Source organism: Lonchura striata, chromosome 7 (assembly GCF_046129695.1).
Source record: "Lonchura striata isolate bLonStr1 chromosome 7, bLonStr1.mat, whole genome shotgun sequence".
NCBI classification, from domain to species: domain Eukaryota; kingdom Metazoa; phylum Chordata; class Aves; order Passeriformes; family Estrildidae; genus Lonchura; species Lonchura striata.
The window spans coordinates 38,202,203-38,228,676 of NC_134609.1; the positions used below are offsets into that span (position 1 = coordinate 38,202,203).

Below are 26,474 nucleotides of genomic sequence, written 5' to 3' on the forward strand. Positions count from 1 at the left end.
CCACCCAATTCCATGGGCTGGGACACCTTCCACTAATCCCAGGATGCTCCAAGTCCATCCAGCCTGGCTTAGGACCAGATTTAGGGCATCCCAAACCCCACACTGGACAGTGCACTTGGATTTCCTGGCTGTGCTCTGCTCCACTCACATTTATTTGCCCTCAGTTGCATTTGCTCTGTTTTTCCAGTGCCTCACTTGAATACTCCATGAAATTATTTGAGAGGTGCTGAGCTCTAAATCTTTAAATCATACGAGAAAAATGTAAAAAAAAAAAAAAAAAAAGGAAAGTTGTCATGATTTAGCTGATCCCACAGTTTCTGCAGAGGTATAACAAGATGAAACATCAGAAATATAGATAAAATGACATTGTGAACATGTGTGATAGCTCAGTGCCTGTAAACCTTGAAAGAGGAGATGAAAGCCTGATCTGGCCCATTATGTTGGACATTAATGTAAAACTGCCTGGAGGTTTTTAATGGGGCTTTTGTTATTAAGTTTCTGATGCGAGTTAAAAGCCCCTCATTCATGGCTGTATTTAAAATTCATTTTAGTGATGGCAGTGAGGTGTTCCTGGCTCTGTCTGCTCAGCAATGCAGCACAGGGAGATGTGCTTGAGCCCTGTCTTTGCTGTCTCTTTGTTTCCTGTCATTTCCTGTACAATTGTTGGGTTGCTCTGTAGAAAACATCAAATAACATCATTTATTGATCACAGAGCAAGGGATTAGAGTGATAGCATGAACATCAAAGTGTGCAATAGGAATCTGCTCAGCTGTTGATGATCTGTATTAAACAAGTGTGCCATACCTCCCCCAAGCCCTTCAGAGCTCCAGGTCCTGATCTGAGTCTATCACAGACAGGTAAAGAAATGATAAAAGAAAAACCTCATAAAATGAAGCCTTGCTCTGCTAGATTAATAGCTGGCCTGCCACTTCTTCTAGTGCAGCCAAGTACTCTTCCCATGTAAAAACAATCTTGGGAGTGAGAGCTCGTTTAACACAATAATCTATCCTAGGGTGAAAAATAAGTGCACCTGTGTAAACAATAAGATCTGTCTCATGGGAATCAGTAGAGTAAATATGTAAACTAACTAAAAATACAGAAGTTTGATAGATACGCAAAATACCATTGAACTGAGTGTGAATGTATTATCAACAAACTGTTCTACTGACCATTGAACTAATTGTGAATGTATTATCAACAAACAAGATTTGCCACAGAGCCTTCTGATAATCCTATAAAATATCACCTACACAATAACGATTTGGCTTTTCCTTCATGAAGATAATGGAATCTTGGCTAACTTATTACAACATTAGTCTCACATCAAATCTCAGACCTGAATGCATTTCCATCCCAAGATGCTTCCTCAGCAAAGTCCATATCCTCACACACGGATCATTATTCCTTCAGCCCTTTGGGGGCTGCTCCTGTGCAGGAGTGATCTCATTCTTCTTAGAGGGCAGCATGGAATTCCCATGGCTTGGAAATCTTTGAGGAGTCCAAAATGGAAGCAGGGCTGGCAGCAGCCCAGGCCAGGGCTGGGACTCTTGGAACACCCAGGGAAATTGCCAGGGAGTCCCTGCAGATGCTGGCATGGCACAAAATAAAAATCCTCCATTCGGCTGCTTTGAAACATCAGCTGTGCCCTTAAATTCCCCCATTTCCACCTTCCCAGTTATTTTCTACTCTCAGGGAGTGGGTGCCTGCAGTTCAGCTTTGAAAGCTGTTTGACCAATGCCACTGCTCCAAATCAGCTGTTTTAACAAGGATGCAGGAGCTGAGTTGTCATATTTTGCATCTGGGTCAGACTCAGACATGAAAATATTTAAGAGTTGAGCATGTGCTTAGTGAGGACGTGACCTCCTTCTTGGAAAACAGCAGATCCAGGAGAAAATGCTGCTCCAAGGCTTTTGCCCCCTGCTGCTCACACATGCCCTTGCTAAGTATTGAAGTTGACATTTAAAGCAAAAAGGATTTGCTCTCATATTTTATGGTTGTAAAGGGTAAAGTCCTGCAGGAGTGAGCTTTGCACTGGTCACAGAGCACACTCAGCACTTCCCAAAGTCCCCTGAAAATTAAATAGACAAATATTAAATATGAATGTTCAATGATAAAATTAAATAGATTCTATTTGGCTGTTTTTTGTTGGTTTTAGCTGGTTTCTCTTGCAACCAGCTAAAACTCAGGTCATTTGAGCTTTCTTTTACTTAGTTTGGGAAATGCAGCAGCAAAAAGAGTATTTCCTCCTGATTCTATTTGTGTTTCAACCTCTCCATTGTTTCTCAGGCGGCAGGTTTTTGTCAGTGCCTCGTTATCCAGGACAGCTCCCTGGAAATGGAGAAACCACTCAGACTTCTCAGGAGAGCCAGGGGAGTTGTAAAGGCTGGGAACAAGTAGAGCTGTACCTTCCCTTTCCTGGTGGGTTGGTTTGAGGTGGGAGTCTTGACTCAACTGTCCTTTTATGTGAATCTCTGCATGGCTTCAAGCATTTTGCAACATTGCTTTAAACACCCCTGGGGCAAAGAAATTCAAATATTTGTTTGACCTGCAGCATCTCCTGTGCCAATAAACAGAGGAGCTGAGCACAAGGGAGCTGAGCTTGGGAGGTGCCAGGGGCTGCATTGCTCAAAAACTCAACAGGAGCTGCTCCAGTGTTGGATGGCACAGCCTGGCTTGGAAATGGAAATAATTGCAAGCGCCTCAGCTATTAGAAAGTTTTCCTCATTTTACCCAAGTTTTAATGGATGGAATTGCTTAGAAAAAGAACATTTCTAGCAGAGGGCATCACTCCTTCTGCTGCAGGGGCTCAGGAGAGGCTGATCTTTGCCACCCCTTTGGAGAAGGCACAACAGGGGTGCCCAAGGATAAACATTCCTGGTATATTTGTAAATGGCATTGAAAATGTCTCTAGAAAAAAAAAAAAAAAGAGAGACTCAATCATATTTTATTATGGCCTTCTAAAAACTCTGCAGGGCTTGGAATAGATTATAGTCACAGGAGTGGGAAAAATCCTGCTGTTATGTTGGACTCAAATTGATAATTTCAAAGTGATAATTTTTAATCAATTTGATAATTTTCCTGAACTCCTTCAATTTAAAAAAACCCAAAAACCTTTCACTGTTAAAAAATAAAATTACCCAGGATCACTTTCAAGATCTATCCAAAAGCATCCAGCCTGCTCTTTCCTCAGAAACCCATTTTTACAGTTCTTTCTACAGAGAATTTTAATCTTTTTGCCAATACTAATTTAAAATTATGAACTTTACCTGAGAAGGTCCTAAATTAGTGCTTGTTGCCCCATTCCCACATTGTAAAGATCCAGTGTTGAGGGATGAGAATCCAGAGTGACTTGGGGTGATTTGGGGGAGTCAGGATCAGACCTGCACATGAGGAGCTGCCTCTAAAACTGAATAATCCAGAAAACAGCTCAGTTTCCAGAAGTGGGATCGACCTCTTCCCAGTGAGTGTGGGCATTATTATTTGTGTGCTATCTCTTTTTTGATAAGGTGCAGCCTTATCTGGCTCTGCCCTTAGAAAAGCCCAGTGCCCATTAGTGATATTTATTTGTCTAATAAAACACAACATTGGCAGCTTGGACCTGTTCATTTGTATTTTACACTTCTGCTCTTTACTCTCAGTTTCTATGGGAACCTGGGCTGTTACAGCAGTGGGGAATAAAGAGATGAGGAGAAGTCTTGGAAAACAGAGCTCTGTTTCTCCTTTGAATTGGCAGGCACAAACACTCAGCTTAGATCCAAATAAACTGGGAAGGGAGCAATCAAGGCAGGAGAGTTGATAATCCCCAAGTCCCTCCTTGCTGAAACATCTCAGTTATGCTTTTCTACTTGGAAAATCCAGGTGTGATGCTGAAAAGCTGGGATTGAGGAGGAGATAACAGGTTATGGTGCTCGGCTTTATGGCTGTTTTAGTGCAGGGTGCTCCAGTGCAACTGAAAATTTTATCAAAGCCTCTCTTTTTGGTGTAATTAATTACATCTGATGAGGTGGAAATGTGATTCATGTATAATTCTGTACATGAGAAACACCCTCCAGGTCACCCATGCAAGGGGATTCTTCAGGATCTGCTGCTTCTCTCAGTGGTGAATGCAGATGAGCTGAAATAATGAGCAGGAAATAATTAGGAAAATCCCCTTAAGGACATTCCTTGCAGCACCATGATGTGAATTTCTGGACAAGATGCTGGACTGAGGCTTAGGCTCGATGATCTGACAAGTCTTTTCCAACATAAATGATTTTGTGTTTGCACTTCAACCTGACTTGGAAGGATGTGGGTGCAATGCTCTGAATACAGAGTGTCAACAAGGTGAAGATGAATTTTACATCTTCCACGAGGTCTATGTTTAAAATCCAGCATATTTGGTGAGGATATAAACAACAAAAAGGCTTTTGAAACAGCTGGCCCAGAGCAGCTGTGGCTGCCCCTGGATCCCTGGCAGTGCCCAAGGCCAGGCTGGACAGGGCTTGGAGCAGCCTGGGATAATGGAAGGTGTCCTTTCCATGGCAGGGGTGGCACTGAATGGGCTCTAAAGTGTCTTCCAAACCATTCCATGATTCTGGGATTTCAGCAGAGTCGCTTGCTCAACAGCAGCAGAGCCTCTGATGTTGGAGGCTCCAGGAGAACAGCCTTTTTTCACAGCCCTTGCTCTGAAATTGGCTCATCCTCCCATCCCCAAATGCAGGGGAGGGGTTTGGAGCCCCGGCAGCTTTAGAAATACCACAGCTGCTGTCAAAAGCAGCTCACATAGAAAGCCTCAAACCCCACTCTGCTTAAAAATAAACAGAGAACCACAGGTTTTGTGCCTTAATAAGCTAAAACATTGGCACCTACTTAAAAAGCCAGTTTTGATTTAATCCTGAGGGATGCAGACATTCCTAATCCCCATGTACAGTTTACAAAGCAGCTCTGCCCCCCCTGCCTTGCCTGGTGTTAATCAGGCTGAGGTGCCTGACAGGCAAATCTCACAGAATTATGTTTGTTTGGCACAGAGCTGAGTTCAGTCCTTCCCTGATTCATTTTCAGTCAAAGGGAAGCTCATCTGAAACCTCCACTGCTAATTCCAGGAAAGGAAGAAGGCATTAAGGCTCTCCTGGGAGTTTCAAGTGACAGCAGAGCCATTAGCAGACGGGAAGTGCAGGAAGATGATCTTTATCAGAAACCACATATTTGGCTGTATAATTCAACCCCAGGAACCACTGTTTACCCCTTGGTTAAGGATTGTTTTATTACATTAAAAAAGAAATGTTTCTGGGTCTCTCATCCTCTCAGTGAGCAGCAGGTAGAGTTTGGGTGCTTACTAAAGATGCTGAGAGTAAAACCTACTTGTAAAGGAAGAGATCATCCCCTTTAGAAATAGAAATGGGCTTTTGGAAAGGTTTTGTGTAGATTGACCACTGGAGAAGTGAAGGTCTTTATAAAGAGTCTCTCTCTGTCTTTCTTGGGGAATCCCTTCAGACACTGGAAAGCCACAATTAGAACTTCTCTCCAGGCTAAATAATCCCAGCTCTCCCAGCCTTTCCTCCCAGCAGAGCTGCTCCATCCCTGTGCTCATCCTCTGGACTTGCTCCGACAGCTCAAATCCTTGCTGTGATCTGGGTTTTTTCTGGAATGCTCACACAAAGGGATCATCCCCTTGGGAGGGCTGAGATTCCTGCTGGAAAAGCCCAAGGAGGGTGGGTTTGCTGTGCAACATTCTGCTCCTTCTTGTGACACCTTTCCAGGAGCTCCTGTGACCCCACCAAACCTCCAGAGGCGGCCAGAATATTCCAGGGAATATCACCACACACTTGCTCTGCTTCTTCACATGTTTATTGTTCTCCTGAGGAGAAAAACAGGCTTTTGACCTGATCCCAGACATCCCATAGATGATCTGTCCCGGGGTAAATCTCCAGTGTATCTTCATTTTCCACATCTGAAGAGAGAAAGTGAATTAACCAGAATTCATAATAAACCAGGTCTGACATCCTCCTGCTCTCTCCCATCTTCTGGGAACAACTGGCAGAGAAGGAGCCCGAGTGGGAAGAGCTTCACTTGTAGAACTAATTTCCCTGTAAGGAGCTAACACTGGGTCTTTATAGCATAGAATTAGGCTGGAAAAGTCAGGTACTTAAAGGTGGAGAAGAGTTCCTAGAGTAGGGTATGTTCAGCATGATCCCAGATATGAAACACTCAAATAGTAAAAAAAACCCCTGGATTTTAGTGAAATGATGTCTCCCTTTACTAAATATGTCTTGAAAATGCTGAAGTGTGGGCAATTTTCAGGCTAGAGAGTCCCAGTTTGCTCAGCCACAACTCCTGTGGTTCTGCAGTTTGTATAAAGCCAGACTGTTTTCCTACTGCTTTCCTGGAGATCCCTGACATTCCATCCTTCTTCTAGCACATAAGCATGAACATAATGCTTTTCTGGGGTGGTCTTGGGGGGAATCGTCATACCAGAGTCTGGTTTTGGCATTGGAAGTTTGGGTTATTTTTTTCTATCTCTGTTTGATTTCATCTTTATTGGAAAAGCACTGAGGTGCTTCTGCCAGCCCTTTCAAGGTCCTTCTGCAGCCAGTTCTGGTTTACTCTGTTTCTCTTCTGCTGCTCTGAGTGCTGAATGTTCACAGAAACCTTTTAGGAACCTTTTTTCATTTGAATTCTGACTCCATCAAGCAGCAGCAGCCCCAGCCTGAGGGTCACAGGTTGTGGCCTCCTGCTCTCCAGAGCAGTTCTTTCTCCATGAAAAAAACTCTCCTTTTGTCTCCTGGCAGCTTTGTGCCTTTTAATGGCCTTTACTGGGGAAGATTCTGAGGGAACTATTGCAAACCACATAAAATCTGTTGAGCAGATCAACCTTAAGTGTGACCCCTTCAGGAACCTCCATATGTCCCATTGTGGGAGACAGTAAATCAATTTTATTCTACTCTTGATGAGAGTTGTCGCTAGGAAAGATACAGGCAATACAAGCCAGAGGTCCCCGGGTCAGCTCTGCAAGATTGTCACAGAATTCCAGGGTCACTGAGGCTGGCAAATCCCTGCCAGCCCATGGAGCCCCAGCTGTGCCCAGTGCCCAGAGCACTGAGTGCCACCTCCAGCCCTTCCTGGGACACCTCCAGGGATGGGCACCCCAAAGCTCCCTGGGCAGCCCTGCCAAGGCCTGAGCAGCCTTTCCATGGAGAAATTCCTGCTGCTGTCCCAGCTGAGCCTCCCCTGGCCCAGCTTGAGGCCGTTTCCCCTTGTCCTGTCCCTGTTCCCTGGCAGCAGAGCCCGACCCCCCCTGGCTGTCCCCTCCTGGCAGGAGCTGTGCAGAGCCACAAGGTCCCCCCTGAGCCTCCTTTGCTCCAGGCTGAGCCCCTTCCCAGCTCCCTCAGCCGCTCCTGGGGCTCCAGCCCCTTCCCAGCTCCCTTCCCTGCCCTGGCCACGCTCCAGCCCCTCCAGGGCCCAGACTGGACACAGCCCTGGGGTCCCTCAGCAGGGCCAGCCCGGGGCACAGACCCTGCCCTGGCCTGTGGCCACCCCATGGCTGGCACAGCCCGGGGCCATTGGCCTCGTGCCCCCCTGGGCACCCCTGGGCTCCTGCCCAGCCCTGGCACAGCCCCCAGGGCCTTTCCCGACGGGCCCTTTCCAGCCCCTCTGCCCAGCCTGGAGCTGCAGGGCCGGGGCTGAGCCCAGGGCAGGACCCGGCACTGGCTGAAGCTCAGCCCATGGCCCCAGCCTGCCCTGATCCCTCTGCAGAGCTGCTGCCCTCCAGCACAGCCGGAAATATTTGAAAAAGTTTTCTTGTCTCCTGAGGAAGCAGTGAGGATGTAAATCCCCTGCTCCATGCAGGTGTGTGGAATTCCAGTGCATCTGTGCTGCCTACAGAAAAATTGTATCAGGAAGGGAGGGCACCCTGCAAGCTGCAGGTGATGCAGGGAGGCAGAGGGGCGCTGGGAGGGGAGGCATGGCTGCGGAGACAAACTGTGAATGCTGCAGTTGTTTGAGGAAAATAATTAGGATGTTTTGAAAAAAATGGAGTTTCTCCATAAAAGCAGAGCAGAAAGCAAATTAGAGGGTGGAGTCTCGGAATCTGAGGTATTGATGATTCCCAGATTGTAGAAAGTCTCTGTCTCTCAGCCCCCTGCCAAAGCAGAAGCCATAATTGGTCTGTGCTGGTTTCAAGGTTGTTTATTCTGTTTATCTCTCACATGTTCTGCTGCCCTGCCCAGCTCTGTCCTGCAGGGCAGCGTGTGGGGCTCTGCCCTCAGTGGGATGTTACAAACATTAAATACCAGAAACTCCCTGGGCTGGATTTACAATAACGCGCCAATATCTGTCACCTACGTTGGACAGTGTGTCCCCAGCCTGAACCAACAGAAAAATGCCAACACCACAGTGAGACATGGAGGGCATGAAGGAGGAGAAAAAGGACAAGGCACACCCAATTTCCTCCATCTTGTCCCCTTTGGACCCCTTATCTAGAATCCTAAAATTTGACTTTTGCACCCGTGCCACACTTAATTATTACTTCTATCAAACACTCAGAGCTGGTAATTCATGCTGTAAGATTGAAAACTCTTTTCCATGGCCAGAGATCACAGCCAGTGTCTTTGGGGGCTCTGTCCAGGGGGGTTCCTGACCCCTGCCAGGGTCCCAGGGCAGCCAGAGGGAAGCCCTGGATTCCCACAGGGAAGGAGCACAGAACATCCCCAGGGCTTCCTAGGGCTGTTTGAGGGTATGCAGCAATGGGCTGAAGGATCCTCCTTGGAAACGTGGGATATTCCTGCCCTCCAGTGGAAGTATGGGAAAGTGCTGGATAAGGGATGGGAGCCTTCAAAAGGATGCTAAGAAACCCTTGGTTTTGAGCTCCTCTGGGCTGCCCCTGGTGTTGTGTACCAGAGTTGTGGTCCCCTCTGCGCTCCCCACCTCAGGGCTGCTGCTGTGACTGTCCCATGGAATTCTCCAGAGCTGAGACAAGATTCCATGTAGGGAACGTGGCTTGGAGAGGTTTTGGGGGAGTTTTCATCCATGCAAGTTCACCTCCTTGGGCACAAGCCCTTCTCCACACCCAGCTGAGTGCATGGGAAGTGTTTTTTAGGAGATATTGTGCTCCATCAGAAAAGCAAGAATTATGTTGAACTGCTGGGATGTGCAGGATTTTGTGTCTGGGTTCCCCAAATAAGCCAGCTTGCATCTCTTTCCCAGCCAAGGAGTTACCTGAGGTAAAAAAACCCTGGGAATCCAGGTGGTTTGTTTGGTTCCTTATTTTTCCAATCCCCTCCTGATTAGCACAGGATAGTTAATATTCCAGTTAATATTCCACTTGGGAGTTTGTCCTGTGGTGACTTCCAGCACAGCAGCAGAGCAGCGAGAACTCTGTTTCTGCCTGGCTGCCATGTGTTAAATAAATAAATAAATGCCTGATAAGAACTTCCTTTTATCTGGTCAAGACAAGCTGTAAGATTGATCAGCTCCTGTCTCACCATGTCAGACACAAACAGCTTCCAGGGCAGGCTGAGAAACAGAAATCTGGGTTTTAATGCTCTTAGACACTACAAGGAAGGGCTCTTGAGTTTCCCAGTTTATCCCAGTTCTGTACAGATCTGCTGGGAGTGCCTCAGTGCATCCAGCTGGGTCCTGTCTCTGCCCTCCAGCAGGTGTCTGGAAGGGGGAGAAGAGCAAAGAGGTGATTATTGATTTATTAATTGACAGCCTCTGGTCTCCAGCCATTTGGGACTCGGGCACTCCCTGTTGTTGATAGATTTGAGCAATCCTTGGTGGGTTTCTCTTGCCTGAATCTGCACAGCTGCTTTCCATGGCACACCCTGACCTTTTCAACTTTGATCATCTCCTGCCCCTTGTCCTTTCCCCTAGCACAGAATCCAGTCCAGATCTGTGCTCCTCACCATCACTTTCCAGTACCTTTTCCAGCCTTGCTCCTTAGCTTTTGAGGTGAGGGCAGTAAAGGTGGATGAATGACCATCACCACCTGCTTATGCAGGATTTTTTTCCCCTCACTTCATTCCTACAGGATTTCAAGTGTAGGTCTTACCTTGTCCCTCAGTATCTTTAATTCCTTGTTCAGTTTTTCACCTCGGGCTTTTGTTTGCTGGTTTTGGTGATTTCATATCTTTGACCGGTGCTGTCACTTTACTTCTCGTTGTTTTTCCAGTTCATCCCTAAAGATGTTCAACAGGAAACATCTGAGTGCTGCTGGCCTCCCTCCATTAGGAAAATGAGCCGTGCATTTCCCATTTTGAACTTTCTTTTTTTGTTTTAATCAATGCACAGACCTTTCTTCTTATATCCTTTCTGTAAGAGCCTTTCAAACCTTGTCAGATGCCATTAGGAAATCCAAGCCAAGTGTATCCAGCAGATCTCTCCTTCCCATGTGCCTGGGGACTCCTTCAAAGAGCTCCAGTAGGCTTGGGAAGCTCCTTGGCTCTTCCCCAAAGAGCTCTGATTTATCCATGTGTCAAGTGCTTCTGTTAGGACAGATGTTGGCTTTAGGGGACCAAAGGGCTCTGGATCCCATCAAAAAGCCACTTCCATCCTGGAGGTCACACAGAAGTGCTGGGGGAGGCCCATCTGGTGTCTTGGTTGGCTTGGGTCCCCTCCTGACACTTCAATGGGGTTCCCCTGGAGCTTCCCTGTGAAGGAAGATGTGCTGGGAGGCTCTCCCCAAGACCTTCCACGCTGAGCCCAGGGGTAAAAAGTGCACTGAGCTTCTCCCACATGGCTTTGTTCTCCTCGGTGGGCTCTTTCCAGAGGGTCTCTGTAGGGTCTCTACAGCCCATGGTCAGGCTTGTGCTGCTGCTGTGGTCAGGAAGGGTTTATTATTTGGTTCGAAGCCTTTTGAAGTTGTTATTTGCCTTTTTTGTTCTGTCTTATGGTGTTTTTCCTTTCAACTGGACATGATTTGGTTCTTTTTTTCTTCTTTCTTAATTTGTTTGAAATTACTTCATATTTGAAGGGTGCTCTTGCTTTTAATATCCTGGCTCGTGCTGCCACTCAGCCACTCCAGATTCCTGCTGGACCCTCCTAGAACTATGCTGGGTGTGTTTGCTGTGTCCAGATCCCTGTGCCACTGCTGAGATTTCATTCTCCTCATCAGCTCTTTCAGCTGCTCTTCAAATTCCCTTTTATGACTTTCCAAGTGATGCTTTTATATGAAACCTCTCTCCAGCAATGTTAGATCATAATTTTTCTCTTACAAGGTTTTCCCAAGGGTAGGACTTTGAATTGAGCCTGGCTTATCTTTTCTTATTTATCATGTGGTTGTGGCTGCCCAATCCCTGGAAGTGTCCAAAGCCAGGTTGGACAGGGCTTGGAGCAAGTGGAAGTTTTCCCTGCCCATCACATGATGATTTTAAGGTCCCTTACAACCCAAAACAGGTCACAGCCACCCTTGCTCATCCTTTGGGTGGCCAGAAATCTCATCCTTCCTTGTTTACACTGGAATTTTCAGCTACAGTGGATCTTGATAATTTGTTTTATGAAGCTGATTTAGCACAATAAATTACTCTTTTTTTAGGACGGGCTGTTTGGTGTAGCCTTCCTGTCTCCAGCATCTTCTGGGGGTGTAATTCTGTCATCCCAGAGATAGCCCTGCCATTCCTCTGTGCCAAAATAACCTTCCTGAGAGCTGAGACCTTCTAATTCTTCTCTTCTTCACCCTTAGACCTTTCTTGGATGTTTGTGCATGCACAGGTGCTTTGGTTTTCCTGCTTCTCCAGATTTTCTGCAAATGGACCTTTCATTCTTCTGCCTTTTCCTGACTTTTGCCAGGTAAAGGTGATTTGTGTGGAGGTGTTGAATTCTTCCTGCCTCTGCAGAGTCCATCCCATGTGGAGCCAAAAGGACCTGCATGGCCCAAGGCCTTGATTTTGCTTTCCAAAGCAATGGAAAGTATGGGAAAGTGCTGGATAAGGGATGGGAACCTTTAAAGGGATGCTAAGAGACACAAGAAAAACTCACTTTCTTTTTTTTGCCCACACACAAAAAAAAGCAAAATCTCAGCAGGTAACTCCAATTAGAAGAGGGTTTGGAGCAGGGAGACCCCAGGATGGGGTTGGTTATGTGGAACCCAGGTTCAGTGAGCTCTCCCCACTTTTCCATCTGTCTGCCAGAGCAAACAAGGGGAGCACCAAACCCCTTTTTGTGTGCACTTTGTGAGGGAAAATCTGCTTCCTTCCTGCTCCCACTTTTGCAGTAGGATTTTATGGGATATTCCCCTCCTTCCTGCCTTCCTCTTCCATATCACCTCTCTTTTCCCAAGTAAATTAGGATGGAAAATGCCAGATGGAACAGCTTCACAGTGGCAGCACAACTGGAGCACTCTGGAGTTGGCCAGAGGGATACAGATGGAGTGCCAGGACACAGGGAATGGCTTCCCAGTGCCAGAGGGCAGGTCTGGATGGGATATTGGGAAGGAATTGTTCCCTGAGAGTCTGGCAGGGAAGCCCAGAGAAGCTGTGGCTGCCCCTGGATTCCTGGGAGTGCCCCAAGTCCAGGTTGGAGCACCCTGGATGGTGGAAGGTATCCCTGGGACTGGATAGGCTTTGAAGTCCTTTCCATTCCAAACCATTCCATGATTCCATGAAATGCCCCTCAGCAGCCCTTGGAGAAGGAACACAGCTTCTCTCAAGGTAGAGCTCTGCCTCTTAGCAGCTGCCAAGCTGGAATCCCTCTTGTAAAGGGATTTTCTCCCAGAGGATTTGGACCACTGGAAAAAAGAACCGAGGGCAAAACATCGACAGAGCTGTGTGAATCCCCTGGGACTTGAACAAATGCACAATAAATGGTGAGCGCAGAGAGTTGGGCAAATAAATGTATCTGATATTGTCAATTTATTGATCTGTTCCCCACATTCCTTAAAAAATTTAAGAAGAGGAAGCTGCAACCAAGTTGTCATGATGACCTTTCCCATGAAAATCCTGCCTGGAGGCTGGAGGCAAAAGGGCTCCTTGGAGTTGATGTGCTCAACTGAGCCATTTTTGGGGTTCTTGGGGTCTAATTAGCACTTTGCAATTAGCTGGGGAGATTTCATAGAGCACATAGAGTGATTTGAGCAATTTCAAGCTGTAATTAGGCTGAGCTTTCCTTGACATCATGTCTGAATTTCCAAGCATGGAACTGAGGTTCTTTTGCAATGGCTCCCAACAATTTTTCCTAAAATACCTTTGGTATTCAATGGTACTTTCGAATCCAGTTTAGTTTCTGGAATTTAATGCCCCTGCAGAGTTCATCTGGAATTTTAATGTAAAATTCTTGTTTTCCTGAGCATCCACAGCAGCCTGGGTTCCCCTTGGTGTTTTCCAAAGGGAAGAAAAATCCCCAAGGGATCTGTAGGTATTGCCTCTGAATTCAGTCAGAAAAGTGAAAGGAAAAACCCTTGATGCTTTATTTTCAAAGAGATTTTATTGTCTGTAGATCCAAACTGTTGAATCCGAAACTAATGAGGACAAAAGAGGGAATTCAGGGAATTGTTTCCATCCTCACCAAAATATTCATTTTTTTTTCCCTTCTAAATTATTCAAGGGCATTAAAGATCACTGTGGGAGTTTTATTTTCCACAGCCTTTGTGTTATTCCTTTAGGAATTGGGGGGTGGGTGCTGAATCTGCTGAAACCTGAATCTGCTGAATATGGGGGTTTAAACCCCAATTTGCCCCAGGAATCCATGATTTGAATATGAATTTAGTTGGCTTTTGATAAATGACATTTTACTGTTCTTCCATTTTATACCAAATATTCCATTCATTGGAATGAAATGGGGTTGTCAAGGTCCAATTACAGCATTTGAGGTGCTGTGAGAGGTCTTCTGCTTTTCCTTAGGATTTTGTTCACTGAGCCAGGGTAAAATTTCATATAAGGCATTTCTTCGGCCTCCAGCTAAAATCATCCAGAGTTAAAACAAGAGACCAGGAAAAAGGGAGGGAAAAGAGAAGGAACAGCCCCCATCCTTAAGCAATATCCTTTAATACTGCACAGAACAGGAAACTCCACCAGAGGAAGGAATACTCCACATCCTCTCTCTATCCCTTTTAATTAAAATGGATTCAAATCTGGGGGGTTTAATCAGACTATTCTGTAGGGTGTCTTGTTTGAACTATTTCAGGACGTTTTGGCATGAGGAATAGTACAAATGTTGTTTTTCCCGGAGCTGAATCCAGCACTTCCCAGAGCAGGAGCTGGGGAGAATCCTGTTGGAAGCATGGAGCAGTTTCCTTAGGAGTTCAGGATGAACATGTGCATCTGGAAAACAAACCCACATTCCCATGGTGATCTCCCTGTGAATTCCAGAGGAAATCAGGGACTGTGTTCCCTAAAAACCCTCCTTGTGCTCTCCTGAGAGCGCTCGGGCTCTGATCTCCAGATTGAGTTCCCATCAGTTGGCATTTTCTATCCCGTTTCTTTTGGCTCTTCCACCAAAATTGTGGCTTTTTTTCTGGCCCATCAGCACCTTGTGGATGTGTAATAGACAATTCCACAACTTGGGTGCTGGAATTGGAGAGTGGAGGGTTGGGATTTTGGGAGCTCAGACTCCTGGGGGCTGTTGTGAACTTTAAAGGGAGTGATGCACCTCTCTGTGTTACAAGAGAAGAGAATCCTACATGAATATATGGGGGAGAAAAGGGTGAAATTTGCATTTGAAGGGGTTTTCTCTCAGATGAGGTCCCACTGTGGGGTGGGAGGCACTGAAACCCAGCAGCACAAGGTCTTTAATAAGGTATCACAAATCTCTTTGCATGTTCAAGGCTCCAGCAAACTCTCTTCAGAAAATCCAGACTTTTCAAAGAGCCTGGATGAGGAGAAGCACTTTCTGAGCTGCTTTGGCTGGATTTCAGTGTGTTCAGTTACAATTCTGGGTGAGATCTGTGCAATATCCAAGTCCTCAAAGCCCCTTAATGCCAAAAAGTCTCTTTGTTTAACTACTGAACTAACCTGGGATGAGTTCAGCTTGCTGCAACAGCACAGTATAGTGTTTGTGGTGCTGAGCTCTCACTGGAAAGTGATTTGCTTTTAAAAAAGGGGAGGGGATAAGTGAATCTGTGAGATTTTTAACCCTATATTTTTAATTTCAGATCTCCTTCCCCTTCCAGAGGAATTTAGAGATGCCATGGCTTTAATGTCTGGTTTAGCTGCCACTAAAATCTCCCTTTCTGTAAGAAAATCTGAAGCAGGGGGTGTGCAGTTTTGTCCTGATGTGAAAGGCTGTGAGTTCAGATGCTGGGCCATCCAAAAGAAATTCCCAGCCCTGAAAACATGGACTTGAAAAGAAATCCAGGCTTTCTTTTCCATACAATGGTCCCTACAGCTGCAGCTTCAAACTCAGCAGCACCACCAGCACATGGCTTTTAAAAATCCCAAGGAAAAGCCTCTTGGTGTGGATTTTTGAAGGTGTCAGATATGGAAGGCAATGAGAAGAGCAGCTAAATCAGGAATTAAAGCCACTCAAAAGGATGGGCTGGAAGGAGGACACCTGACTTAAGGCACATCTGGGTTACTATTCCCATCTGTTTGTCCTGGATCCTTCCTTCCACTCTTCTGGTGTGGTTTGCAATTTAAAAAAAAAAAATGAGAGTGGAAGATGAGTTTGATGTTCTCCTTCTTGGTCTTCCTTGGGGCAGGGCAGGAAATCCTCATCTGGAGGTAAATCCTCTCTGAGCAGCCAGGATCAGTGGGTGGCACCATAGCATCTGTCCCTCCCTGGACTGGACTGGCATTATAGGGTAGCTAATCCCAGGCAGGAATTATTGATGGAGATATCCTGGAATAATTTTGGGATCTGAATTTGTGAGCGAGCTCATAAATGGCAATAACATGACAGAGCTGGGAATAAATTCAGCTGTTCTGTAGTGTTTGTGATGGACAGGGAAACAGGCAAAGAGCTGGGCTTTTCCTTGGAATGCTTTTCCTGGAAGGATCTTTGGGAAGTTCCCAGGTACATTTGTGCATCATGAGGAGATGGACACGTGGTATTCAGAGGAAGGAGCATGGAGGCCTTTCCTATGATGTCTCAGGTTTTAGCTTTTATATTTTTCACATTCTGTGCTGCTTTAGTGTGTAGGTCTGAGCTTCACAAGGGATGGTGAGCTCTCTGCACAGAGCAGGGAGACAAAACAATTCCTTCTCCAGCTTGGACCAAGGACAAAGAATCCAAATCTCAGGCCCAAGAGCACAAACAACATGGGCTGAAGAGAGAAAAACAAGCAGGATGGGACTGCCTGGGCTAAAGCTGGAATTGGACAATGAACTCCAATGTGCAAATGGAGCAGAACTGATCACAGTGAGAGCCCCCGTGAGCACTCGTGCATTTTGGGACCATTTTGGCTCATCTGGGATGCAGCCCTGGCTGAGCTCTGGTGCTGCCCAAGGTGGATCCATTGAGGAGATCCTTTGAATAAATCCATGCTTTATTCTTCAGCTCTGTCTTGCTCTGTTCTAGCTCAGCCTTCTCCCAGCATCACCCATACATGCAGGACATTGTTATTCCCTGCTCTCACTGCCTGCTCTGCCTGAGGGGCATTTTGGGGCCAGCACCCCCTTCCAGCTAATCCATGGAGACCTGGGAGTGGAGATCAGATCCTGGAGAAGTCTGGAGAGCAGGTTTGGCCTTTCCCAACAAAGTCTGGGTTCATGTCCTGGTTATTTTTTCCTTCTGCAAAGGTTCATCAAGGAACATCTGCCCCCAGGAGTCCTGACTCCATGGATTGATATCAGAGGCAATGATGGATAAGAAGTGTTTGCACCTGGGGTGGGACCTCTGAGAGGATGAGTGGCAACACACCACAAAGAAATAGGGATTTGCTCTCAGTGCCTCCCAGGAATTTGCTTTCAGGCATTCCCAGGCTCTGGATCCTGCTGGTTGTGTCAATGCCCTGTGGCTGTCCCTGCTGCTCTCTGTCCCCTGCCTGTGCCCCCTCAAAAAGGGCACAGCTGAACCTCAGCATCTCACTTGGACACAGCACCAGGTGCTTTTGTTATCACTTTCACCTCTTCCTAGATTCCCCATTGCCCCAAATCCCTGGGAAAGACATGATCCTGAGCTTTTTGGAGTCATTGGAGCCAGCAGGGAAGGGAAGGGAAGCTGTGGCAGCCCTGCCACCATTTGCTGCATCTGCTTCTCCTTACTTCACCTTCAAGGACGAAGCCTCTTGGTGACAGGAATTGTGGCCATGTTCCTGCCACTTCCCATTATTCACCTGCACTCAGATTTTGACACAGCACAAATCCAGTCTAGGGAGCTTTACATGATTTCAGGGTACCAGGCAGGCAGGATCCTATGGATGGACCAGACCCAGGCAGGTCATTTCATCCCAGCTAAAATATGGACAGTCAAATGGGGAGTAAGAATAGTCACAGAACTGAAGGTTTGGCGGAATTTTTGCTTTCTTTTACACAGATTTTTTTAAGTGCCCCATCAGCTGAAACAGCATTTAATAAGAAATAAATTGTGGCTGCCCCATCTTGGAAATGTTCAAGAAAGGGTTGGGAGCAGCCTGGTCTAGTGAAAGTGGTTGGAACAACATGATCAGAAGGTCCTTTCCAAGCCAAACTATTTCATGATTTTCTGACCCCTTTAGAATCTCACTGTATCTTAAAACCATAAGGAGAGGGCTTTTAGTAGGCACAGAAGTAAGGTTTAGTTTGGGATGTATTTCCCTCCTCACCCCACCTGTGGATCTCAGGCTCACTTCACCTGTGTCTCCTTGCAGGCTGGCTCTGATCGTCACCGTCCAGGTGCTGCAGCTCCACTTTTCCCAGTTTTTGCAGAGATTCTGTATTTCCATCTTCAGGAATGCATTTCCTCAGTGATGGGTGAGGTAGTGACCAGGCTGACCAAAAAACCAAGTAAAAAGCTGCTTGTTAAAGCTGGTGTCTGTCAGTGGGGAAGGCTCCCAGATTCTGGGCTTATCCCCCCAAACTGGTGGCATTTGCTTGGATCAGGGTGGTTGGTTCTCATTCGGTTGCAATTCCTGGCTGGCTGGCAGCCTGCAGGTGGAGAGGAGCCAAGTTTTCTCTGGAGATGACAGTTTGCAAACAGATGTCTGATGTTTCCCAACACAGTTAGGATGGGAGTCAGGAGCTACTTCAGCAGAGCTGAGCAGTTGGGTAATTGCAAACCTTTGCTCCTCACATTTTCTCGTTTATCAGCTGCCTGGGTAACACGATTATTTCATTATTTTTGCTGTTGTTCATAGTTTTAGGAGGCAAAGCTTGAAATATCTCACAGAGCAATCATAATCCTAGGAGGTAGTGGCTCATTTAAATGCTGGGAAACCTCCAGGAGCATGAGGAGCCACAGGATTTGCTCTCCCCCTGGGCACAGCATTGCCAGATATTTGGGCTGTGGCTCCTGCACTGCCATTTCTAAGGAATGGGATATTGGAAGATGGAATTTCCTCCTGAGCCCCCTGGTTTCTCTGATGTCTTGTATGTGGTGCCTGTCCCTGCCCACAAGGAGGCTGAGGCAAGGCAGCTCCTCAGGAGCAGGTATTTTATTTGGAGGCAGGGAAAGCAGTGGTGTTTTCAAATTTCCAAGCCCCAGTTCTTCCAGAGGAGGTTTCTGCCACTCAGATTTGCAGGAAATCTTGGAGAAGAGCTTGGAGGCTCTGCAGGATGCTCCTGCCTAACTCAGAGCTGAACATGTCCTGTGCTCCTCTCTGAAGACCCACTCTGCCATCAGCTTCAGGAGTGGGCTGTGAGCTCTGCCAAGGTTGGACTAGTGTAGTAGGTGACAAAAACTTGCTTCAATAAGCAAAAAAGTTCCATTAGGAGCACACTGGGAGTTGATTTCTGGTGTCCCACCAGCTCCTGTGAAAAGCTCAGCCTTCATTTTAAAAGCTCTTTATTAAAGAACAGACTGTTCATTACTTTTGCATCACCATTCCCTGGATCTTTTCTTTTTGTGCACTTCCAGTTAGGAGTTTCCAGGCCTTTTGACCTGGGATGAGCAGCATAATTAGCAAAATATCCAGGGAAAGGTTCTTTCTTAATTACAGCTGATTCCACAGGAGACAAGCTCAGAAATCCCAGTGCAGGAAGTTCAGGCCTCGTGTCTGCACAGCTCCAGTGTGTGCCTGTGATGCCACTTGTTGCCTCCAAGGTGTCTTCCCAGCACTCCTCTCATCAATTAATTCAGGAATTTGAACTCTTCCCGAGTCAGAAAAGCATTTGATTCTTTGGAAAGTCTCCAAGCGCTGGGGTAAGGCTGGGATTTCCAATAAAACTGATTAAAGAGGAATAGCATGAGGTTGTGGCATCTCCAAAGTGCAGAAATGCACCCTGCCCTAGCACAGGTGGATTTGTCCCACAAAGGGGTGAGTTATTCCCACCTCATCCTGCACAAGTGGGGTCCCTGCTCTCCTCCCTGGGGCTGGGGCAGAGCTGTGTGCACACAATGCTGTGCCCTGGGCTCTGGGATGGCCCTGCTGGAGCAGGGAGGTGCCACCAGATGTGGTCCTTTCCAGCCTGAGCCATCCTGTGACTATCCCAAACATTCCTGACTATTGCAGATTCCTTATGCTGATGCAGAACTGAACATTTTCCTACAGAAAAATATTATTATATCAACTTCTGTATTATTTAGCACTGCCCTCTCGGTGCCTTGAAAGGGTCTCTCTTGACTTTGGGAGGTAAAATCAAACACCACAGATGTTTTTTATCATTGTTCTGTTGAGTGAGGAGCTCACACTGCAGAACTTTGAGAGCTTCTGTTCAGCTTCAGGAATTTGGAAGGAATTCTGAACTTCATGATGAGGATCATACCCCTGGGTTCTGATTTAGCTTGGGAATATTTGTGTTTTCATCTTTTTATTGATGATATTTACCCTCCAGCTTAGCAGGTTTGGAATGCATAACGACTTAATTTACAGGAATTTGGTGTTTAAGTGGACTTGGGCTTTTGTAGCTGGGAATAAAACAGAATTCCAGTGGGACTATTGTTAGTGGGCATGGGAAGGGCTTGTTTGCTTGTTTTTACCTGTGTTTTGGGTTTACTGCGTATTTTTGGCCTTTCTTTTGGGGTTTGGAAGTTTGTTGCCCTGTATTTAGAAAAAAAATGCATCCAATTTGTCTCATCTGCTATGCTGCACTTGTGTGTTCACACTACATCCAAGGAGTGTGGCTGAGGGAATTAGCCAAGGGATTTCCCAAAGCAATCCCAAGAATGCAGCAAGTATTTTTCTAAGTAAAATAATACCCTTTTTTTTTTTTTTTTTTGACATGTTCTAAGGCAAATCCAAAAGATTTCAGCTTCCTTACCCAAGAAGGTGTCCCTACCCATGGCAGGGAGATTGAAATCAGATGGTCTTGAAGGTCCCTTCCAACCCAAACCATTGTGTGAAATTTTAGTCTGTTTGTGTGTCGGCAGGAAATTTTCCACGCTGGGATTTCATCTTCCTGGCAATTAGAAATCATTCAAGGTATTTAATTGCTCTGTCCATTCATCATGGAAATGAGAGGTGCTCAACTGCTCTGTCAGCCCTGAAATGACAGCTCTGCTGTGATTTGAAAGGGGACATTTCAATCCTTTTTTAGTGGCAGCTGAGCGTTCACCTCGTGATGAGCACGGAGGGATCAATGAGCAGCTGTGGCACACAAGGTTATCCCAAGTTCACAGCAGGCTCCGTGCTGATTGGCTTCCAAAGTCAGATACATCAGGAGCAAGGTCACCGACAGGATCTGGTGACAGCATAAAAAATAAAGCAGAGCTGAAGTCATTTGTTGACAGCAGCCCCTGGAAGAGAATTGTGCTTTATCACCTCAGATTTGGGGCTTCGTGATGTGACCTTTCACATTGTTGGACTCCTGTTTGTAGCCTTCCCTTTTCACTTGGAAAATGATAGAGTTCTGCTCTTTCTCCCCCATTGGCATTGAGGTTTTAGATAGAGCAGAGAAGGTGGTTTGAAGGGAATCTGTTAATTAAATAATTAGGGTGGGAATGTCCCAAAGCTGGCCAGGTGGCCACGGGAGTGGGATGGTGGCTCATCTTCCCACTGCTGTTACCCTGCACGAGTGAAGCCTCCAGTGATTATGCCCTACTGTTAATTGCAAGCTGTTCCAGCTAAAATCCTGCACCTTCCAGGCCTCCCTCCATAATCCAGCCAACTCTTTTCCCATAAAGTCGCCCTCAGCCAAAGGTTGCACACGCCCAGGGACTCTCCGGCAGACAAATGTCACATTTTATGGAGGGGGCGGATCCTGCTCATCCATTTCCCCTCCAGGCCTTTCTAAAAATACCCTAAACCTTAACAAGGAGCTATTTTAGAGGAATTATGGTCATGGATAGGCATGAGAAGCTGATTCTGGCAGGCTTGCCCAGGTTGGAGTTGCGTATTCCTTACTCGGGCACGTGGTGTTGTGAGGCAGTTGGCCATGGGATAAACGGAGAGCATCGGGATTTTGGGACCTCCTGGCTTGGGATGGCTGCTCTGACTGGGTTTATAGGAGGAGAACAAGTGAAGACATCCTTATAGGAATGTTGATCTGTGCCTGAAGTCACTCATTTCAGGCATTTGCAGCTTAACAGATCTGATTTCATAAAACCTGGCTGGGATTTCTCTCCAGGGACCTTTAGTGATCCTGCCACTTCCAATAAACATTTATAGAAACTTCTGCCAGCCTGTGGATATGAGAATCTCCTAGGAGAGACTTCTATCTTCCAAAAAATCCTTAAAGACACCAAAATATTTACAAGCAAACCTCACCCAGGAGAAGATGGATAGCAAGTGCCCAGCCTTGGGAGCTGGATTGCAGTGCCAGGCGTTGGCTTTGCACCCTCAGTAGGGATGTTTGCTATTGCCCCTTGGAAAACTGTTCCCTCTGGAGCCATGCTGGGATTGGGAGCAGCAGAATGCTGAGCTAGAAGTGAATTTTGAGAGCTGAGATGGAAGTGCAGCAGGTAAAGGCTGGCCCAGGCTCCCACAGCTCGGGGGCGGCGGCGCGCTCTGCTCAGGTTTGCACCTCTAAGAAATTTCCATTTTTTCGCCTCAAAACCTCCAGATACGAAGCCGAAGCTGCCTTCTTTGCCAACCTGAAACTCTCGGATTTCAACATCATCGACACCCTGGGAGTCGGAGGCTTCGGGAGAGTGGAGCTGGTAGGTGACCTCTTCTTCTTTGTGTGGCATCCTCATACAACTGCTGTGTTAAAGGCTTCATTTTCTTTGTTATTACACCCCAGTAACCCCGAGAAAAATGATCTGCTGGGATTATCTAGTGAAGAAAGCTTACTTACATTTCCTGAGACATAAAAAATGTACCAATAAATGCTTTGCAGTAGCCAAGAAGGATTTATGTCTTAGGCTGAGAGAGGAGCACACATCTCATCTCTCTCTTAAGTGGTTTATGGCATTGATTTATTGCCTTTTAAAAACAACCTGGAGAATTGGGTGAGTGCTGGGATTGGAAGAGCAACCTAAAATCTTATTTAAACAGATTCAGAGTAACAGCAGAAAGCATCTCCTACACATTTTTTATTCAGGTCTAGAGTGGCTGCACTTGGTTATCCTCAAAGCTGAACATTCAGCGCCTGACTCGTGACAATACATCCCAGACAGGGCCTGTTTTTGTGCAGAACTGCAGAGAAAAGACAAAAAGCGAGCCTGCTTTTTGCTCTGCTTGGAACTTTGGAGCTCTGTGGTCTCCTTTAAAGCAGAGCCAGAGCAAGAGGCGAGCTGTTTGTAACACCAAGGCAACACAAAACCTTGGAGTAGGAAGAGGGAGTTGGGTTACACCACGGAGGAGCTCCGGACACCGGACACTCGTGCAGCACGTCAGGAACTCCTGCAAGCCCGGGCAGAAGGGGAACAGAGTTACTGTTGCCACCACAAAACCTCAGGGAAGCCTCCACTCCATAACCCTGTGGGAGCTGAAGAATAGTAAAATGGGCAAAACAAGGCGTTTTCGGTGGTTTTTTGTGATGTAAAGAGGAAATTTGGTGTGCAGAGCCCAGCTTGCTCTTCCCTGTAGTTTTATTCCTGACTTTTCCTGGCTGAATGTGAAATCCTGTGGAGGAGAGAGCTGGTCCCTTCCTGGGGTTTGGGGTTTAATGTATGATTATTTTGTTTATGAAGATTTAATTTATGAGTATTTTGAAGGAGTCATCTGCTGAGGATGCTTTAGAGCAGGAGGTCGTGTTCATCTTCTCATTTGAAGCCCCTTCCTCTTCTCCTGACACCAAGGATTTGCCTCCTAAATTAACATCTGACTTCTCCACACTGTAGGGAGGGACCCACCAGTCTGGGGCTTGGTTTGAGCCTTGTGAAGGTTTTGGCTTCATTTTTAAGGGGTTTTGCCAACCTCAAGGTGCTCCTGGGGAGGTGCATGGTTTGTCTCCATGAGGGGTTGCTGCTGGGACCCTCACCAGAGCCCGTGGCCAGGTGACATGGCCAGCTTTAAGGTGACAAAAACTCCACCCTGGTGATGTGTGACCCTGGCCCAGGAGAGAAGAAGAGCAGGAGGTGCTCTGTCCCTTCAAGGTGTCACCTTGAGTAGAAATATTCCATTCTGAGCAGATATTCACACCTCAGAAGCCTCCAAAGAGCCACCTGAGGTGGAAAAAACATTCCCAGAGTTTTTTTTTTTTCCAGAGTGGAAAATGAGCAGGAGAATGCTGGATAAGCTCATTTTTTGTAGCTCTGAACTGCACACAGATAAAACATATTTAAAAGTATAGTTCAACACACCAGATTTTGTTGTTTTTTCTTTACCACAGAAGGAAATTTTGCTACAAAGCCAAGAAAATATTCCTTTTGTCAAAACTGAGCCTGGAATCGCTGCCTCATGCTTTCACATCCTCCATTAAAAATATGATTTATTATTTCAGGCTAAAAATGTAAACTATATCAGAGGAATCAGCTCTTTTATTACCTGAATATGGAAGTGCAGGAATGTTCCTGGAAAACATTCCCAGTTTTTGTGCTTTCCAGGGGTAAAATGGATCCAAAAAAGAGGCAAGGAAAAGGGATTTTAGAGCTTTGAGCATGAGGCCTCAGAATGTCACCACTGGAGAGGGCAACTGGTGGTGGCTTGGGGCAACTGGAATGTCTGGGGCTGGGATTGGCCAAGAAGGATTAACAGTCCCATTGGATGTGGTTTTCCAAAACCTCTGGGAATTTTGGTGCCTTGGAGAAGTCACCTTTTCCATGCATCCATGCACAAGGATATGGCTTTTAGGTTAGACAGCCTCAAATAGAAATTATTTTCAATTCCATGGATATTACACGTGGAAATCCCCTTTTGTCTTGCTGTTCCAGGCAGTTGTTTTTTTTTTTTTCTGTATCTCAGGAAAAAAATTCAAAGCTTTGGAATGAGTGGTTTTCACTCAGTTTTTTGGTGGCTCCCTGGTGCCTCTTCCAACATCCTTATGGATGCTCCTCTTCATCCCAAATTGGGCTATGCAATCAACTTTTATCTAGGTTTTCCTTGAAGGATAAACCAAAACCATCCAGGGTTGGAGAAACCACAGCAGATGGCAGGAGCATGCTTTTTGGGATGCATCCACCCCTTTTTACAGCTCAGCCTCCCTGCTTTATGGCAGCTGAGCATCTTCTGGGGTAGGAATCAGGATTAACATCAGGAAAATTGGAATTTCAAGTGCCACTGGGATAGGGAATGTCACCTTCATGTGACAGGGATGGAGGGCAGGTGTCCCCAGCCCTCAGAAATCATCTTGGCTGACCTTTATTGCTCTTAATTTCCTTTTCACTCAAGTCCTGTGCTCCTGAGTGTCTGTTCCAGGTCAGTTCTTCTGAGTTGAAATCATTTTTGACAGCTCTGAAATAAATACATTGGAGTAGCTGAACATCCAGGATTGGAGTAATTTTTAAATGGAATTGGTTCCTATAGGTGATGGCTGAGCACAGAGAAACTAAAAATCACATCCTTGCCTTCTGCACTCCTTCTAGCTTCGTGGTGGCCCCAAAAAGCAAAGTTCCTTTGCAATATGTGGATTTCTAAAGACACAAATGAAAACATGCACATAGAATGTCGCAGCCATGTTTTGTGGGCTCTGTACGAAGTGGACACAATGGAATTTTTCAGCTTTATTAGTGTTTTAAGAGAAATCTCTGACCCCAGCTTCTGAAGTGCAATTAAATCTCTTCCAGCCTCCAGCCTGTGTTGTAAACAAAGCCATTAGTGAATTAATTAGATAATGAGGAAAAACCTGCTGCAATTGTCTTTTGATAGGCTGACAGATGCAGAATCCAGATATTTATTGGTGGAAATGTCCAACTGTGTCTGATTTCCAATTCCCAAGATGGCTGCTTTTCCTAGGAAATGCAAAATTTTTTATTAGAAAGATCATTTTTCTCTTGGAAATCTCCTGATTTTGGGGTTTAATTGACTAGAATTGTCCAGGACCCCTGGGCTAGATCCCAGGATCCCTGAGGTTGGCAAATCCCTGCCAGCCCATGGAGTCCCAGCTGTGCCCAGTGCCCAGAGCACTGAGTGCCACCTCCAGCTCTTCCTGGGACACCTCCAGGGATGGGCACTCCAAAGCTCCCTGGGCAGCCCTGCCAAGGCCTGAGCAGCCTTTCCATGGAGAAATTCCTGCTGCTGTCCCAGCTGAGCCTCCCCTGGCCCAGCTTGAGGCTGTTTCCCCTTGTCCTGTCCCTGTTCCCTGGCAGCAGAGCCTGCTCACCCCTCTGGCTGATTTTGGGGAATTCTCTTCCCTCCTGGGAGGAGAGGAATCCTCAGTTCAGTAGGAAGAGCAGGCTGTGCCCCCTTGCTGGGCCAGGAGCAGTCCCTCTGTGTGTGCAGCAGTGCAGCTGTCAGGATTAGGAAAGCTCAGCTTGCAGACTCTCAGCAACAGCTGCTGCTATTTTTGTTCATTCCAGCAGAATGAGCTGGAAACGGGGAAAATGCAGGACCTTGGAATGCCCAGCAAACAGGAGCACTTGGAATTCAGCTCCCAAAGTGCTGCTGTTGGGTCAGTTCCTGTTTAATGTGATGGGAAAATAGCCACGTTTCAGCAGAGCATGGATTTCTGGTTCCTTTCTATTGGAAGAATTCCACAGGAAGCAAAATTCCCTTGGAAAAACATCTTTGTTGTTGTGGAAATTCATAGGGACAAAGAGGGAAAGTCAAAGCCCATCCCATTCCACCCTTGCCATGTCAGGGACACCTTCCACCACCCCAGGCTGCTCCCAGCCCTGTCCAGCCTGCCCTTGGGCACTGCCAGGGATCCAGGGGCAGCCACAGCTGCTCTGGGCACCCTGTGCCAGGGCCTGCCCACCCTGCCAGGGAACAATTCCCAATTCCCAAGATCCCATCCATCCCTGCCCTCTGGCAGTTTGAAGCCATTCCCTGTGTCCTGGCACTCCATCCATTGGAAATATCCTGGAATGTTCAGTCACAGAAATTAATCCTTCTCTGGGGCTTGTTGTGCATCCTGGTAAATATTCCTGAAAGTTTCCACTTTCCCAAGCTCAGCTGGGATTGCATCAGCACGGGAATTGCTGGAGCTGCAGACTGTGTATCACACACACAG

At 46.5% G+C, this 26,474-nt stretch overlaps 1 protein-coding gene across 2 annotated transcripts in view; it reads left to right on the forward strand.

Moving 5' to 3' along the window:
- The window catches only part of PRKG1 (protein kinase cGMP-dependent 1), a 380,420-nt gene that overhangs the window by 332,492 nt on the left and 21,454 nt on the right, over positions 1 to 26,474 (forward strand). For both annotated transcript variants that reach the window (XM_021537071.2, XM_021537070.2), the window contains exon 10: positions 21,984 to 22,080. In XM_021537071.2, the coding sequence (XP_021392746.1) occupies positions 21,984 to 22,080 (97 nt within the window). The remainder of the gene's footprint in view (positions 1 to 21,983; positions 22,081 to 26,474) is intronic.